This window comes from Neopsephotus bourkii, unplaced genomic scaffold, assembly GCF_033783945.1.
Source record: "Neopsephotus bourkii isolate Nb327-2 ecotype Australia unplaced genomic scaffold, CSIRO-AGI_Nbou_v1 NB_1139, whole genome shotgun sequence".
Lineage (NCBI taxonomy): Eukaryota > Metazoa > Chordata > Aves > Psittaciformes > Psittacidae > Neopsephotus > Neopsephotus bourkii.
Window position 1 is genome coordinate 4,536,503 of NW_026901625.1, and position 13,690 is coordinate 4,550,192.

The window sequence follows — 13,690 nt, forward strand, 5'->3', positions numbered from 1 at the left end:
GTGTCCTGCCCCTTTCGGCCTTCTCTGGACGTCTTGGATTGAGCTGTCACAGCTTCCCTCCTGCCCGTGGGCTTTACTGCAGTCGAGAGCACTCATGAAGCGCCACATAAGTGTCTGAAGCATGGGGAGGGATCCAATCTTTGGGTGCTGAAGCACCGCTGTGTTAGAGGGGAGCTGTGCTCTCAGGTTCACCCCATGCCTGGGCCCAATCCACCACTCCCCTGGGCTTTTCCCAAGTCTCTGTCCCCACCATGCTCACACAGGGCAATGCTCTCTTTCAAAGGGCCGGTGTGAAGGCAATGGGGGGACTGTGCTTGTTTTATCAGGGTGACAAAGGCACCCAGACACAGCAGAGCCAGCTCCAAGCCTGGTTTTCACCTGGGCCCAACCCAGGGACCTGGTGCTCCCGTTGTTGGTGTCAGCTTGGCAACCACAGTGGATGCCTGCAGAAGAAGTCATCCAGGACCCCTTGAGAGCTAATTCAGTCTCTGATCCTGGTGAGATCCATCCATCCACCAGCCGAAAGCACTGCTGGTAAGGCTGGGCTTGCCACGCTTGCCTCCAACCCACAGGGGTGTGCCAGGCCCATGAGTAATCAAAGGAACTATTATAATCAAAGGTTCCTGATTAAAATCCCATTTCTAAGAGATAGCCTTGTCAAGCGAACGTGTGCTCTGAGCAGGGCTTGGTCTCTGTTGCTCTTTCTTCCTGCTGTAACCCGTTGTCTTTCACCTCGGCGAGTTGTGCCATAAGGAAAAGTACTTCAATAGCTTTATGAGCGTCCTGCTAATTGCAGGAAAGCCATACAGAGCAGTTCAGCACGAGCAAGTCACTATAGAGCCATAAACCTTTCTGATTAATGCACAGGGGAGCACTTCACTTGCAAAACTCATTGCCAAAGGACATCACTGAAGCACAGGACCTAATGGGGTTTTAAAAAGGATTAGAGTGAACCTAGTGAGAGAACACCCCCAGCTTGGATCCACATGGCAAAGGGGTATAAATCCTTACAGTCTGTGATTCCTCTTATTCTTAAGGTGAAGACATTCCAGGCAGGCATTTAGAGGCTGGGGATTAGCAGAGGATGATACTCACCCCTTACAGACCCTTGGTCTTTATTTTCAGCTTAGAGACCTTTGAGCTCAACGTGGTTTCCTCCTTATTGAAGAGCCCTCAGTGGGTTTCTCCTCCATGGATTTGCCCAGTTTCCCTCAAACCCAGGAAAACTGTTAGTATAAAAAACATCCTTCAGCATCCTCCCTCTTCCCTCTCATTCTTTAATTTGGATGGGATCCTGCTGAGCACTTTGGCAGCACAAAACATTGTTCTCTCATGGTTGAGACTTTCTCTGCCATGGAGCATTCAGGTCATGTTTTCCCTGATGTTCCTCATGTTTTTTCATGTTCCTCATATTCCCAACCAGGCAACAGCCAACCCAGAGCCTATATATACTATATATATATATATGTATATATATTTCCATCATCATATGAAGCTACACTGGATTTTCCCTATATACTCCTCCAAATATCCCTTGCCATTTTATCCATGAACCCCAAGTCCTGCAAGATCTTTTTTATCATCTCCATCATCAGTCTTCATCTCCGCTGTGCCAAATACATAAGAATTATCAGCAGCTTGTTATCTCACTATCATTTCCCTATCTGCTAATTTATTTACCTCTGCTTGGACTTTCCCTCTTAACAATGGATGACCTAAAGGTCTTTCCTTCTGGAAATCCAGGCAAACTCTTATCTACAAGGTCGCCCTTATCTACAAGCTCATCCAGTGAACACCAGACGCTTAGTGAGAGGACTTCCCTTTACAAAAGCTATTATGGTCACCATGAGCTCATCACCAAAGCCAGACCAAACTGCAGGTCCACAAAGGTGAAGTAAGGCAGAGGCATGAATCCATGCACAGAAGGGATGTCCAGGGGAGCGAGTTTATCCAGATGTGCTGTACACAACAGGCTGTCCTATCTGCTGTCCCAGATCTACAACCAGGAGAGGAAAGTTACGTGCTCTTGGCGAAGGGAGTTGTGCAACAGGGCTCTACTGTGTGCAGGCAAGGCTCTAGTGTAAAGCCTCACTGCTCTCTGGGTACCTGCTTTGCCCAGGGATGGTTTTCCTGCTGCTTCACAGGATGGCTCTGCCAGAATAACTGCATCTGCCTGGGGAGCTCAGGGAGGCCAGAACTTCATAGAATCCCAGCCTGGTTTGGGTTAGAAGGGACCTTAAAGCTCCTCCAGCTCCAACCCCTGCCATGGGCAGGGACCCCTTCCACTCCAAGCCCCTGTGTCCAACCTGGCCTTGAGCACTGCCAGGGATGGGGCAGCCACAGCTTCTCTGGGCACCCTGTGCCAGCGCCTCAGCACCCTCACAGGGAAGAGCTTCTGCCTAAGAGCTCAGCTCAGTCTCCCCTCGGGCAGGTTAAGGCTGCTGATCTGTATCATCTGATGCAGATCAGCAGAAGACACACATTAATGCTCACTAAGGAGCTAGACTGGTATCAGCAAGGGTTTGCTGGGTTTTTTCCCTTGGGATTAGTGTCCTATCTCTCATCCTGATGCAGAGCCTCTTTAGCTATAGGGCAGTGAAGACCTTCCAGTTTCCACAGCTGTGCTCTCATTAGGGCATTCCTCAACCTCTCCCCAGGGCCTGATGGTGACCCCTCCATCTCCACCCTTTGACCCATGCTGGTCCCTCAGCATCAGCCACTGCTCCACTCCTCCCTTGGCTCCACAGGCTCACGCTGCTGGTGGTGGAGCAGAGTCATCAGCATCATCTGCCCAGGCTTCCCCACTGGGCTGTGCCATGGGGCTCCATGGCCTGGAAAAGGCTTTTTCACCCTTCCTCAGCTGCCATCCCATCACTGAAGTGATGCAACAGCTCACACAGGTCCCATCAGTGAATGCTTTAATGCTGCATATGGAGGTCTCCCTGCATCCCCACACTGGTGCTTTGCAGGTGCCTGGATGATCCAGGGCTCTCCTTTCCCAGCTGAATTCCTTCAGCTCTGGGGAAGACGTGTGTGATGCACTAGAAACTGACAGTACAGAGGTACATCTGCCGTGAAAGTGGCTGAAATTGGTGTGTGTTTGCTCAGAAACTGAACAAAACCCAACCACAGGCTTTTCTGTAGGACATGAACAACCCTCCTTCAACCTGCCTTGCACCCAGCTACCAGAGGGCTTTTCTTCATTTATAATTCAGACTTTTTAAGATGAAAGAAGTATTTCAGACAAATCTTGGTTCAGAAATGCCACCATCGTGCCCCACGGATGCTATAATGTCCTTCAGGTTGCCATTCCCCTCTGCAGATTGGTCTCTTTATTAGATGCCATTTCCCATGGTGCCCCCTGTCTCATAATGAAGAGCCATGGACATGCCCTAAAAGTGGTGTCTATGGAAACATTCCAGGTCATGGGTAGACTGCATGTGGCACTGTCAGCAGTGGACTGCATCCCTCATAGTGCATGGAATTAGTTGCCATTAATGAGAAATCCCCTCTGATGTGAGCAGGGAGGGAGAGGGCCCAGGCCACAGCAAGGGAAGATGGACAAGGCGGATGTACCAAGCACTTTTCTCCATCCCTGCTCTGTTCCTCCTGCAGGACCTGGAAGGCTTCAGGAGGTGAAAGCAGGGGTGAAGAAACCCCTTTCTTCCCATGTTATACTGCAGGGGACACACAGGACGTGCGGTGATGACTCACAGGGTGATGGGTGGTTATGCTATAACCCTGCTGATGTGGTGCTGTCGCCTCCTGCTCAGCCGCAGCGGGGGTTTGATCCTGCACCAGCAGCACTGCAGAGGCCATGGGGGGTAATGGGAGGTAATGTTTAACCTCTGCCACCAGGGCCTGCAGCCTGGCATTAACCCCGTGCAGGGCAGTGTCCTGCCCTGCTCTGCAGAGCCCATGGGATAAACCTCAACCCTTCCCACTCGGGGTTGCCCATCACCGTTAATCCTTCTCCCCTTCCTCCCTTTGTAGAACAGCCACCAGCTGAGCTGCAGATGTGCTCAGGGGAATGTCTGGGCACAGCTCAGATGTCTCTGGGCAGGACCAGTGAGCAAGGAGCTTGCAGAGCATCCCGGGAAAGGAAAGGACCATTTGACAACCAACTGGGAGGGATGTTTTTGGAAGGTCACATCAGACCAAGCCTTTTGCATCTCCCTCATTGCAGTTTTACCTGCAGAACCTTTCCAGGAACAAATCACTGCACTGACCGATGCTGAGGGCTTCTCTACTGTCCAATTGGATTTGCAATGTCTGCAATTTCAAGCTTCCAGTGTTGCACTTTTTGCTTTGCTTTGTTTAGTTTTGCTTTGCGGGCTCTTGGCTGGAGCAGGGTAAGGACAGGGCTCTGCTCTGTTCAAGGGCTGACTCATGCAGGTTTTCTGCCAATAAGTACCATTTTGTTAACTCCAGCATCAGCTTCTCTCCCTAAGAAGAGCTCTGTGAGTCCCCCACGTGGGATGAATTGTCAAGAAAATGCATTGCTGTGAGGTTGCCTTCTAATTCAGAGAGCAGAAATCAAGATTATGGTCACCTAGGAGGGAAGCTGCAGGAGAAGCCAAGCACATCCTAGGATGAAAGGCTCAACCTGCCTCTCTTACCAAGGGGGGACCTGGGCTCATGGTTGTCCCAGAGCCACAGAAGCAGCTGCAGTGCAGGGGTGGAAAGGAAGACTTGGCTCCCATTGCCCCAGTCCAACCAGGAGAGCCACATGCTCAGAGCAGACAACTGCATTTCCCCTCAAGATCCAATGCCTGTAAAGAGATGGGGTTTTCCATGTTCATAATAAAACTGCAATCCATAAAATTTAGCTTTCCCATGACCAATCAATGTGGTTTTCCAGGACATGGTGACTGGCCACCACTGTACTTTGACAAAGTGAAGAGGGAAGAGTTGTGGGGTTGGGTTATCCCCTCGTCCTTCTCAGTGTAGACACAAGGCAGCCATGCAAAGTCATCTATAAACTGATGGGTGCATGTGGACCCTGCTGAGCACAGCCTGGTTGGCTCTTAGGTGGCTGCAGGGCCGTGCTGGTGAGCCCTGAGGTCCTGCTCTGTAGCAGTTTCGGGTGTCTTAGTGCACAGGACCCGATGATGAGCTGGGCACGGGCACCAACCAGAACCTGGTCCCACAGCACCCATATTGCCTTTCATCTCACACCCATCCCTCCCCACCCCACAAATGCCACCCTTTTTTTTTTCCTTTAATTACAAAATTAGCATAATTGCACTAAGCTCAGAGCAGCTCCTCTCGACCCGGACTTGGCTTTGCCGTTGTCTGTTTCTGTTCCAGCTCTGAAGAAGGCTTTGTTTCCATGAAACCTCTCTTGCATTTTCCAGCTATACCAGTCGGTCAGGTAACAGTTATTGCCTCTCCCTATACATCTTTCTTCCTCTGCCAGGATTGCTGCTGAGTGTGTGAGTTCCCTCTGGGGAATAGCGTGCATGGGGAGATCCCAGGACGCTGCCTCGGCACGGCTCCTGCTCAGAGGGCTGAGATGCTTGGTGCTGGGGCAGACTGGGCCAAGGCAGCATCCTTGGACCCCACCACGCATCATCTCCAACCACCTCTGAGAGCAGTCACTTGGGTTGGCCAAGACAGAGACTTGCTGTGCCTGCAGGGAGCCCGTCCCGAGGTGCACAGGGGGAGGACAAGTGGTCAGCGAGTCCCTGCACTGTGCTGGGATGTGGCTGCTCCCTCCAGTTGAGCTTGGAAAGTGGAAAATGGGTGGAAAAGGACCTGTGCAATGCAACTGCTCCAGTCATGTGGGGAGTGGTCATGGCCCCACTTAAAAAGATGCTGTTGGGGATAGAGGGTCAGGTGGAAAGACAAAGTCTGAGCATCTGTGCTTGCTAAGGGAGATAATGTGTGTTCTCCAGCTGATTCCCCTCTAATCTCACCCTAATTTTAGGAAGAGTTTTCCTACCAAGTCTCAAACTCTCTGTAAAGGAGCTGCTGGATATTGTGGCAGCCCAGTGCTAATGACCATGCAAGAAGTATTCCCATAAATCACTCAAGACCTGGCACAGGGACGTTCCAGCAGGCAGGAAAGGACCAGGGTATCTTTGGACCAGCTCCTGCCCCTGGTCAGTGCTTCCACAGTGACAAGTCCACGCGATGCTCTGCCTGGGAAACCATCCTTTAATACACATGCAGCCATGGGGGTACATCAGGCTGCACCACTGGAGGATGGGGGTTTGGGAGGACCAGCAGCCACCTCCAGGTCCTCTCTGCAGTGGTGGAAGGGAAGGGATGGCCAATGCCCCCTTGGAGACAGCATGGCCCATGGGGGTGATAGCAGGGAACCACTGTGCCAAGGCAGTGAGGGAGCAGGGCTGATGGCAGAGCTGAGAGGAAGAAGCTCAGATCTCCTTTCCACGCAGTTGTTCATGCGATGCAGCTCAGTGTAAGGGTGTAAAGAGCAGAGGGGCAGCAGGGGAAAGGGTGGCAGCAGCAGGGATGGGGGGGCTCTTCTTCCCGATGCTCCTGTGGGAAAGAAACAGAGCAGAGCGGTGGGACCAAAGGAGTTCTCAGGCTGCTGAAAGCAGCTGGAGTTGGTGCCAGTGATGGCCAGGATGTGCTGTGCAGGAGCAGTGTGCTATGGGCAGCAGATGTTGGAGAGCTGGGGAGGACAAGCTGGGAGAGGAGGAGAGCTGCTGGCAGTGCTCTGAGGGCTGGAGGGCTACAGAGCCAGGCTGAGGGAGTTTGGGTTGTTCAGCCTGGAGAAGAGAAGGCTCCTGAAGGGGAGACCTTAGAGCAGCTCCAGTGCCTAAAGGGGCTGCAGGAAACCTGGAGAGGGGCTTGGGACAAGGGCCTGTAGGGACAGGCCAAGGGGAATGGCTTGAACCTGCCCGAGGGGAGACTGAGCTGAGCTCTTAGGCAGAAGCTCTTCCCTGTGAGGGTGCTGGGGCGCTGGCACAGGGTGCCCAGAGAAGCTGTGGCTGCCCCATCCCTGGCAGTGCTCAAGGCCAGGTTGGACACAGGGGCTTGGAGCAAGCTGCTCCAGTGGAAGGGGTCCCTGCCCGTGGCAGGGGTTGGAGCTGGAGGAGCTTTGAGGTCCCTTCCAACCCAACCCATCCCATGATTCTATGATTCTATGGCAGTCACCCATCCCAAGCGTGGGGTGGGAATGGGGCCTGTGATGCCTTTTCTGTAATGAGTGGTGGTGGTTTCTGTGTGTGTTTGGTCACGGTCACAGACCAGGGGTGCTGCAGGGAGCACGGGGCACGGCAGGGGAAGGAGAACCAGTGCCCTACCTCTCACTGGCCCGTGGGGGACTTGGCAGCATCGAACATCTTCTTCCGTCCCTCCATCCCGGACATGGCCTCCACGTTCTTGCGCCAGTCGCCCACTTCCACGGGGCGCTCCTGCAGGGACAGGGGTGGCAGTGGCCATGGATGGGGTGTCCAGCAGCCCCACACTGTCCCACCCCGCCGCACAGAGCCCTCGGCCCCAGGCAGCGCAGGGAAGGTCGCTGCCCTGTTGCAAACACCCTTTCCATCGGTCCCAGCTCTGCCACGTGTTCTCTGGGAACATGCCCAAGTGTCTGCTCTGCCAACCCACAGGCATCCATAGATTACAGACCGTGCCCCAAAATCATCTCACGACATCTAAACTAAGCTCAGATCTATTCACAGCCTGGCGCTGAGGGCTGTGAACGCCGTTCTCTATGCCAAGGGCTGAGATGTGCCACACAAGAACAGGAAAAGTCAGGAAAATCAGTAGAAAATGGAGATTTCATCTGAGCCACTGAGCTGGGACCAGACCTTTGCAGGGAGGCCCTAGGAAAGGGGCACAGCTCTTGCCATTGGGTGCCTGCACACCCCAGGCAGGTTTGGGCATTGTTCTCTGCCTCTGCTAGAGACCTCCCTCTCTCACATCTTTGCAAAGCTGGTGTGATGTGGGCCATACATCTCAAGCCAAATGCGCTTGCTGGGCTGGCTCTGCCCTATCTAATCTGGGTTTGGGAATTTCCCAAGTGTTTTCTGGGCATGACTGCACTGAACAGGAGCTCTCCTGTTTCCTACAAGACCAAAGACCAAACTCTCTGCAAGTGCAGCTCCAAAGACATGCCAAGGGGGGCCCAGCTGAAAGACCCCACATGCTCTGGGAGGGAGGAATACCATGGACACAACCCTAAATCTCACTTGGTATCATCCACCAGGTACCTGGCGCAGTCAAACTGCTCCCATGTGGTACTGCAATGGGCCCATCTTCACAAGGACTGCCCTGTGCTATTTCTGAGGTTACAAAGGATGAACAACAACCCGTGAAGGACCTCGGAGAAGGGCAAGAGCATCCCTAGGAGGTGCCTCCATCTCTGGCCTCTGGAAGAGCCACCCACCTTCTCCGTGTCCTCCTTCTTGACAGACTTCAGGTTGGCTCTCAGGTCCATGGACACCTTGTGCTTGGAGCCCAGCAGAGCCCTCAGCATGGCATCGGCAGAGACGCGGACGCGGCGCAGCGGGGGCCGCTTGAACTTCCCTCGCAGATCGAGCACTTTGATCTTCAGGTCTTTAATCTGCCCATTGGAGAAAGGAGCAGGAGATGGAGGTCACCGCACCGCTGCCTCGCGGGAAGGAGCCCCCGATGCCATGGAGGGCTCTGAGCCTCTCCTGCAGCCGTGAGGACCACCCTCAGCACCGCACTGTGCACCTGAGCACAGAGCTGCTGCCACTGCCTGCTCCCAGCCTGCTCAGAGGGCAGACGTCCCATGACAAGGAGCTCTCAGACCCATGAGGGGTGACCAGGAGAGGAGGAGGATGCCCGTGGACCCAGTGAACAGTGGGAATTCCCTGAGGCCAGGATGAACCTTGGGCACAGCGATGTCTTGCAGAGCAAATATCAACCCTGCTGCTCATCCCACATCCAAGCTCAGCCCGATCCATGACAGACTCCAAGCTGCCATCTGGATGGGAGTTAAGGCAGGAGCAAACTGCCCATCCTGCCTCCTACCTCCCGCATGTTATGGTTGCATTTCGCTTCGATGTCGTATCTCTCTTCATCCACGATTTCAACCTTCTCATGCAGCTCCCTGCACAGGTCCTTGGGGGCAAACGCAAGAGGAGAGCAGTGAGCGATGCCCCTCCATGCCCCCAAGGACCTCAGTCAACCCTCAGACCTGAGAAATACCTGGAGCTGGCTCAAGGAAAGCCCACTGGTGCGCAGCGGTGTGATCCGCTCAGACAGGTACCTCTCCTTCTCTGCCTGCTTGTCCACAATCTCCTGATCCCACTCCTCCTTCGCTTTTGCCAGCATCAGGCTCTACAAGCACAAGTAAATGGCACAAGGATGAACAGACGGGCTCCTCTGGTCCCCCTGAGCATCCTCACGTATCATCTGTAGGATGGGACAGGCCTGTCTGCCTCCAAACCCCATCCCTGCCGGAGCTGTCCTCCCCGGATCCCTGTGCTGCTGCAGCACACATCAAACAACCCCTGCACCTTTCGTGTGGTGGCCCTGAAGGTGCATGGCCGGAGGCACCATGGGGTGGTGGTCCCGATGGATGCTGATGTCAGCACTTTCTCTGCATGGGTTTGATCTGCTGGGGCACTAAATGATTCTCCCAAGCTGATGCTGCAGAGCTGCTGGTGCACAAACACGAGGTCTGTGGCTTTAGAGCTGAAGGCATCAGAGTCTCTCCCCACCTCAGCAAAGGAGAGGTTTGTTTAGTGCATGGACCACAAAGCCCACATGAGTGAGGATTTTGGGGAAGGCAAGAGGTGGGACTGGGAGCTGCTCCCCAGGGGCCTTTCTTCTGCTGCTCCTCACGGCTGCCCCACCGACCACGCACCCAAACCCAGCTCCTTTTCCCCAGCAAGTTAAAGCCCAGGGAGTTTCCAAGCCTCAGGACTCACCTTCAACAAGAGCTTGCGTGAGGCTGTGATCTTGGATTTTCTCTAGGGGAAAGGGGAGGGGGAAAAGGAACAACAAACTTTGAAAACAAGCTCACAGCAAACACAGAGCAGCATCGGGATCGGTCCCGAAAGGAGAAGCACTTACCTCCCTGCAGGCAGGCGTGCGTTCGGGAAGGAGCAATAAGGAGCAAGGGAAGAGAACAGGGCATCAGTGAGTAAGAGTCAGAAAGAAGGGATAGAGAAGCACAGAATCCCAGCCTGGTTTGTGTTGGAAGGGACTTTAAAGCTCATCCAGCTCCAAGCCCCTGCTCAGAAAGCCAAAATGCCATTCAAACGTGGCTGCTGTGCCCATTGTGCCAGCCTCAGCAGTTCAGGCCACAACACCCTCATTCATGAGGTCCCCATGGAGACAGGGCTGGCATACAGGATAAAATCATAGGATCATAGGGTTAGGGTTGCAAAGGACCTTAAGATCATCCAGTTCCAACCCCACTGCCATGGGCAGGGACACCTCACACTAAACCATGGCACCCAAGGCTCTGTCCAACCTGGCCTTGAACACTGCCAGGGATGGAGCATTCACAACCTCCCTGGGCAACCCATTCCAGTGCCTCACCACCCTAACAGGAAAGAACTTCCTCCTTAGATCCAATCTAAACTTCCCCTGTTTCAGTTTTAACCCATTACCCCTTGTCCTGTCACTACAGTCCCTAATGAAGAGTCCATCCCCAGCATCTTTATAGGCCCCCTTCAGATACTTGGATCCTGCAGGGCTGGGCCATCTCCGTGTCATTGCTCAGTGGGAGCTCTGCAGGGAGGTTTCTCCCTTCTGTTCACCCCAGGGAATAGGTTCTACCTGCACGATGTGCTGCTACAAAGAGCCTCACACAAAGAGCCTCTACAAAGAGCCTCACAGCAAAGCGGGCGGTGCCCACCTCAGATCCCTGTGTTGGGATCTACAAAAGCTTGGAACTGGACATTGGAATCACTAGTGAATTTGATTTAAAGATAGTTTTTTGCAATGGGAATGGCACAGAGGTCTTGAGCACAGGCTGGGCTCCCGTCTGCACCCTTCCAAACCCAGACACACTCAGCCAGCACAAGCAGCCTGTGGCCAGACCAGGATTTGATGGAATCCAAGGGGAATTCATGCTACTCACGGCTCTGGCATTGCGGACTCGAGCTGTTCACCTGCAGGGAAAAGAAAAACGTTCCAAAAAAGGGAAAGAAGCTGAAACAAAGGCGCAAATCCTGAACCCACCCAAACGCAGAGCGCGGTGGCAGCGAGATCTCCTGAGGGCCGGTGCTGCCCCGTGCTGTCAGCGGAGGGAAGCGACTCCATCCCGCTGGGAAGCACCGAGACAACCACCTTGCTCTGGGGCAAGCTCATTGCAGGCAAGCTCCAGCCTGCCTCCAGCCGGCCCTGCAGGACTCCATCTCCGCTCCTTAGGGGTTTTCCCAAGCACGGAGCTGCTCCCGCATGGACTCCGTCACCCATCCCGGCTCAGGGCAAGGGGATGGAGGCGAGCGTGGATGGAAAGAGCAGGAGAAATGGGGGGGTCCCTGCTCCGTGTGAGCTTGGGCCGTCCCAACCCACAGCTCCCCCTTGGCAACCACCAGGGTGCTGGAGCCAAAATCCATCTCAGGAGTGGCAGAGCAAAGGGCAAAGCGTCACAGGGAGGAGGCTGAGCTGATCCCTTCGGCAGCTGCGGCGCTGGCGAAACACGCACGGGCTCATGGCTTAAATGGCCTGGGTAATCCTATACCCTGGCAGCTGCTTCCAACTGCACTGCTTCCCAGCACTGCATCCAGCATTCCCAACTGCACTGCTTCCCAGCACTGCATCCAGCATTCCCAACTGCACTGCTTCTAGCTCTGCATCCAGCATTCCCAACCGCACTGCTTCCCAGCATTCCCAACTGCACTGCTTCCCAGCACTGCATCCAGCATTCCCAACTGCACTGCTTCTAGCTCTGCCTCCAGCATTCCCAACTGCACTGCTTCCCAGCACTGCATCCAGCATTCCCAACTGCACTGCTTCCCATCATTCCCAACTGCACTGCTTCTAGCTCTGCATTCAGCATTCCCAACAGCACTGCTTCCCAGCACTGCATCCAGCATTCCCAACTGCCCTGCTTCCCAGCATTCCCAAAAGCACTGCTTCTAGCTCTGCATCCAGCATTCCCAGCTGCACTGCTTCCCAGCATTCCCAACTGCACTGCTTCCCAGCACTGCATCCAGCATTCCCAACTGCACTGCTTCCCATCACTGCATCCAGTATTCCCAGCTGCACTGCTTCCCAGCTCTGCCTCCAGCACTTCCCTCCCGTGCCAAGAAGCCGAGGCACTGTGTAAGCCTAAGTAATAGAAAAGTGTGGGGGGAAAAGCCCACCAATTCAATCTTTTCCTCTTTCCAACCAGGAGAAACGAACTGATCCTGCATTTCAGACAGAAACAGCACTTTCCAGTGGTGGATTTAGTCCTTTTCCTTGAATTTTTTGCTTTAATCTCTTTGTATCCCCCTCAGTTTGGAACCCCAAAGATTCCTGATGGGAGAAAGAAAAAGGAACAGTTCTGGTCTCCAGCAGCTGCTCCCAGACACATGGAGCCTTTGCCAAGCAAATCCCAGTTCACATCCCGGCCACATCCACTTGTTGCTGCCCTGTCCCTGTCCTGTCCCCCCCCTCATCACCACAGCCTGAAGGGATGGAGTTTGTGTCCAAAATGCCATAAGATCCCAGCAGGAATCATCTCCCCCAAGAGCCTGCCCTGGATTTTACATGGAAAATATCCCAAAAGCTTTTTTTCTCCCCAAAGCCACATCAGACCGGAGGGGTCTGGGGGACAACAGGGGCACACGCAGGGAAGGCGGCTCCTCTCGCCTGACGCTGCTGTGTTGAGTGGGTCAGGTCTCAGCTGCTCGCTCCAGTTTGTCCCTGGGGAGGCAGAGAAGCCTCTGGGCTCTCTGGGGCTGGGCAAAGCCTCCCAGCGCCTGCAGCATTCCCTGTTGGAGCGCAGCCCGGCATCCCTGGAAGGTGGGACCCACACCACCCCTCACTCCAGCGACCTCTACCAAGGTCAACTGGTTTTTAGGGCCAAATAGCTCTAAATCGGCTTCTCAGGGGACAGCCAGGAGTGTGAGACATCCCCAGCAGCCTTATGGAGGGACTTTTGGGCTCCAGCGGGATCTTGAGCATCCACAAGAGACTGATGGGGACAAGGGGACCTGGATGAGTTTATTCTGTGCTATTTGTCCACCCCCAGCCATGAAAAGCTTTAAAATCCCATTAAACCATTAGATCATGGAAAACTTTACAAGAAACAGCACCATAAATCCAACCACCACCAATCCTGACACCACCACCCCCCCCCTGCACCCCAGAGACATCCCACGAGCACCCTGCCTTGAACCTCCCCTCCTAGAGACACTCAGGCTGGGACAAGGGGGCAAATGCTCGCAGGGCAGCTCCCGCACTGGGGCTTTTCCCATCGCACCTCTCCCACCCTCTCTCCAGCAGCACAGAAACCGCCCGAGCATCCTCAGAGGCATCCCCATGGACCGGTGCCCGTGTGCCCAGCGGCGCGGCCGGGGCGGGCAGAGCCTCACCTGGTGCCGTGCGGAGGGAGGTGATGCCTGGCCCGGGGAGCGCCGCGCAGTGCCGGGGCGGGCGGTGGAAGGGGCAGTGTTGAACCGCAGCCCGGCTGCGAGTGGCCGCTATAAATAGCACCGAGCCCCCCGCCTGCGCTCACGTTCGCTGCCGGCGGCTGCAGACACCTGCACCCGAGGGAGCACGCCTGGAACATGCGTGTGCTGGG

General features: G+C 54.6%; 2 protein-coding genes across 5 annotated transcripts in view; one reads left to right on the forward strand and one right to left on the reverse strand.

Moving 5' to 3' along the window:
- Window positions 1–13,690, forward strand: part of IGFN1 (immunoglobulin like and fibronectin type III domain containing 1) — a 212,574-nt gene that overhangs the window by 128,318 nt on the left and 70,566 nt on the right. The window lies entirely within an intron of this gene.
- TNNI1 (troponin I1, slow skeletal type) lies at window positions 6,142–11,280 on the reverse strand. Its single transcript, XM_061363190.1, has 7 exons — window positions 11,086–11,280; window positions 9,876–9,917; window positions 9,151–9,282; window positions 8,974–9,063; window positions 8,363–8,539; window positions 7,275–7,385; window positions 6,142–6,504 (listed from the first exon to the last, which is right to left on the reverse strand). The coding sequence occupies exons 1-6, from the start codon at window positions 11,263–11,265 to the stop codon at window positions 7,278–7,280; spliced, it is 729 nt and encodes a 242-aa protein (XP_061219174.1). The 5' UTR covers window positions 11,266–11,280; the 3' UTR covers window positions 6,142–6,504; window positions 7,275–7,277.

Coding starts and splice junctions, on each gene's coding strand:
- TNNI1 (XM_061363190.1), bottom strand. CDS start 11,265: ATGAGCTTGCCCCAGAGCAAGGTGGTTGTCTCGGTGCTTCCCAGCGGG. Junction 9,064..9,150: donor TTTCCTTGAGCCAGCTCCAG/GTATTTCTCAGG, acceptor TTTGCCCCCAAG/GACCTGTGCAGGGAGCTGCA. Junction 8,540..8,973: donor GCAACCATAACATGCGGGAG/GTAGGAGGCAGG, acceptor TCCAATGGGCAG/ATTAAAGACCTGAAGATCAA.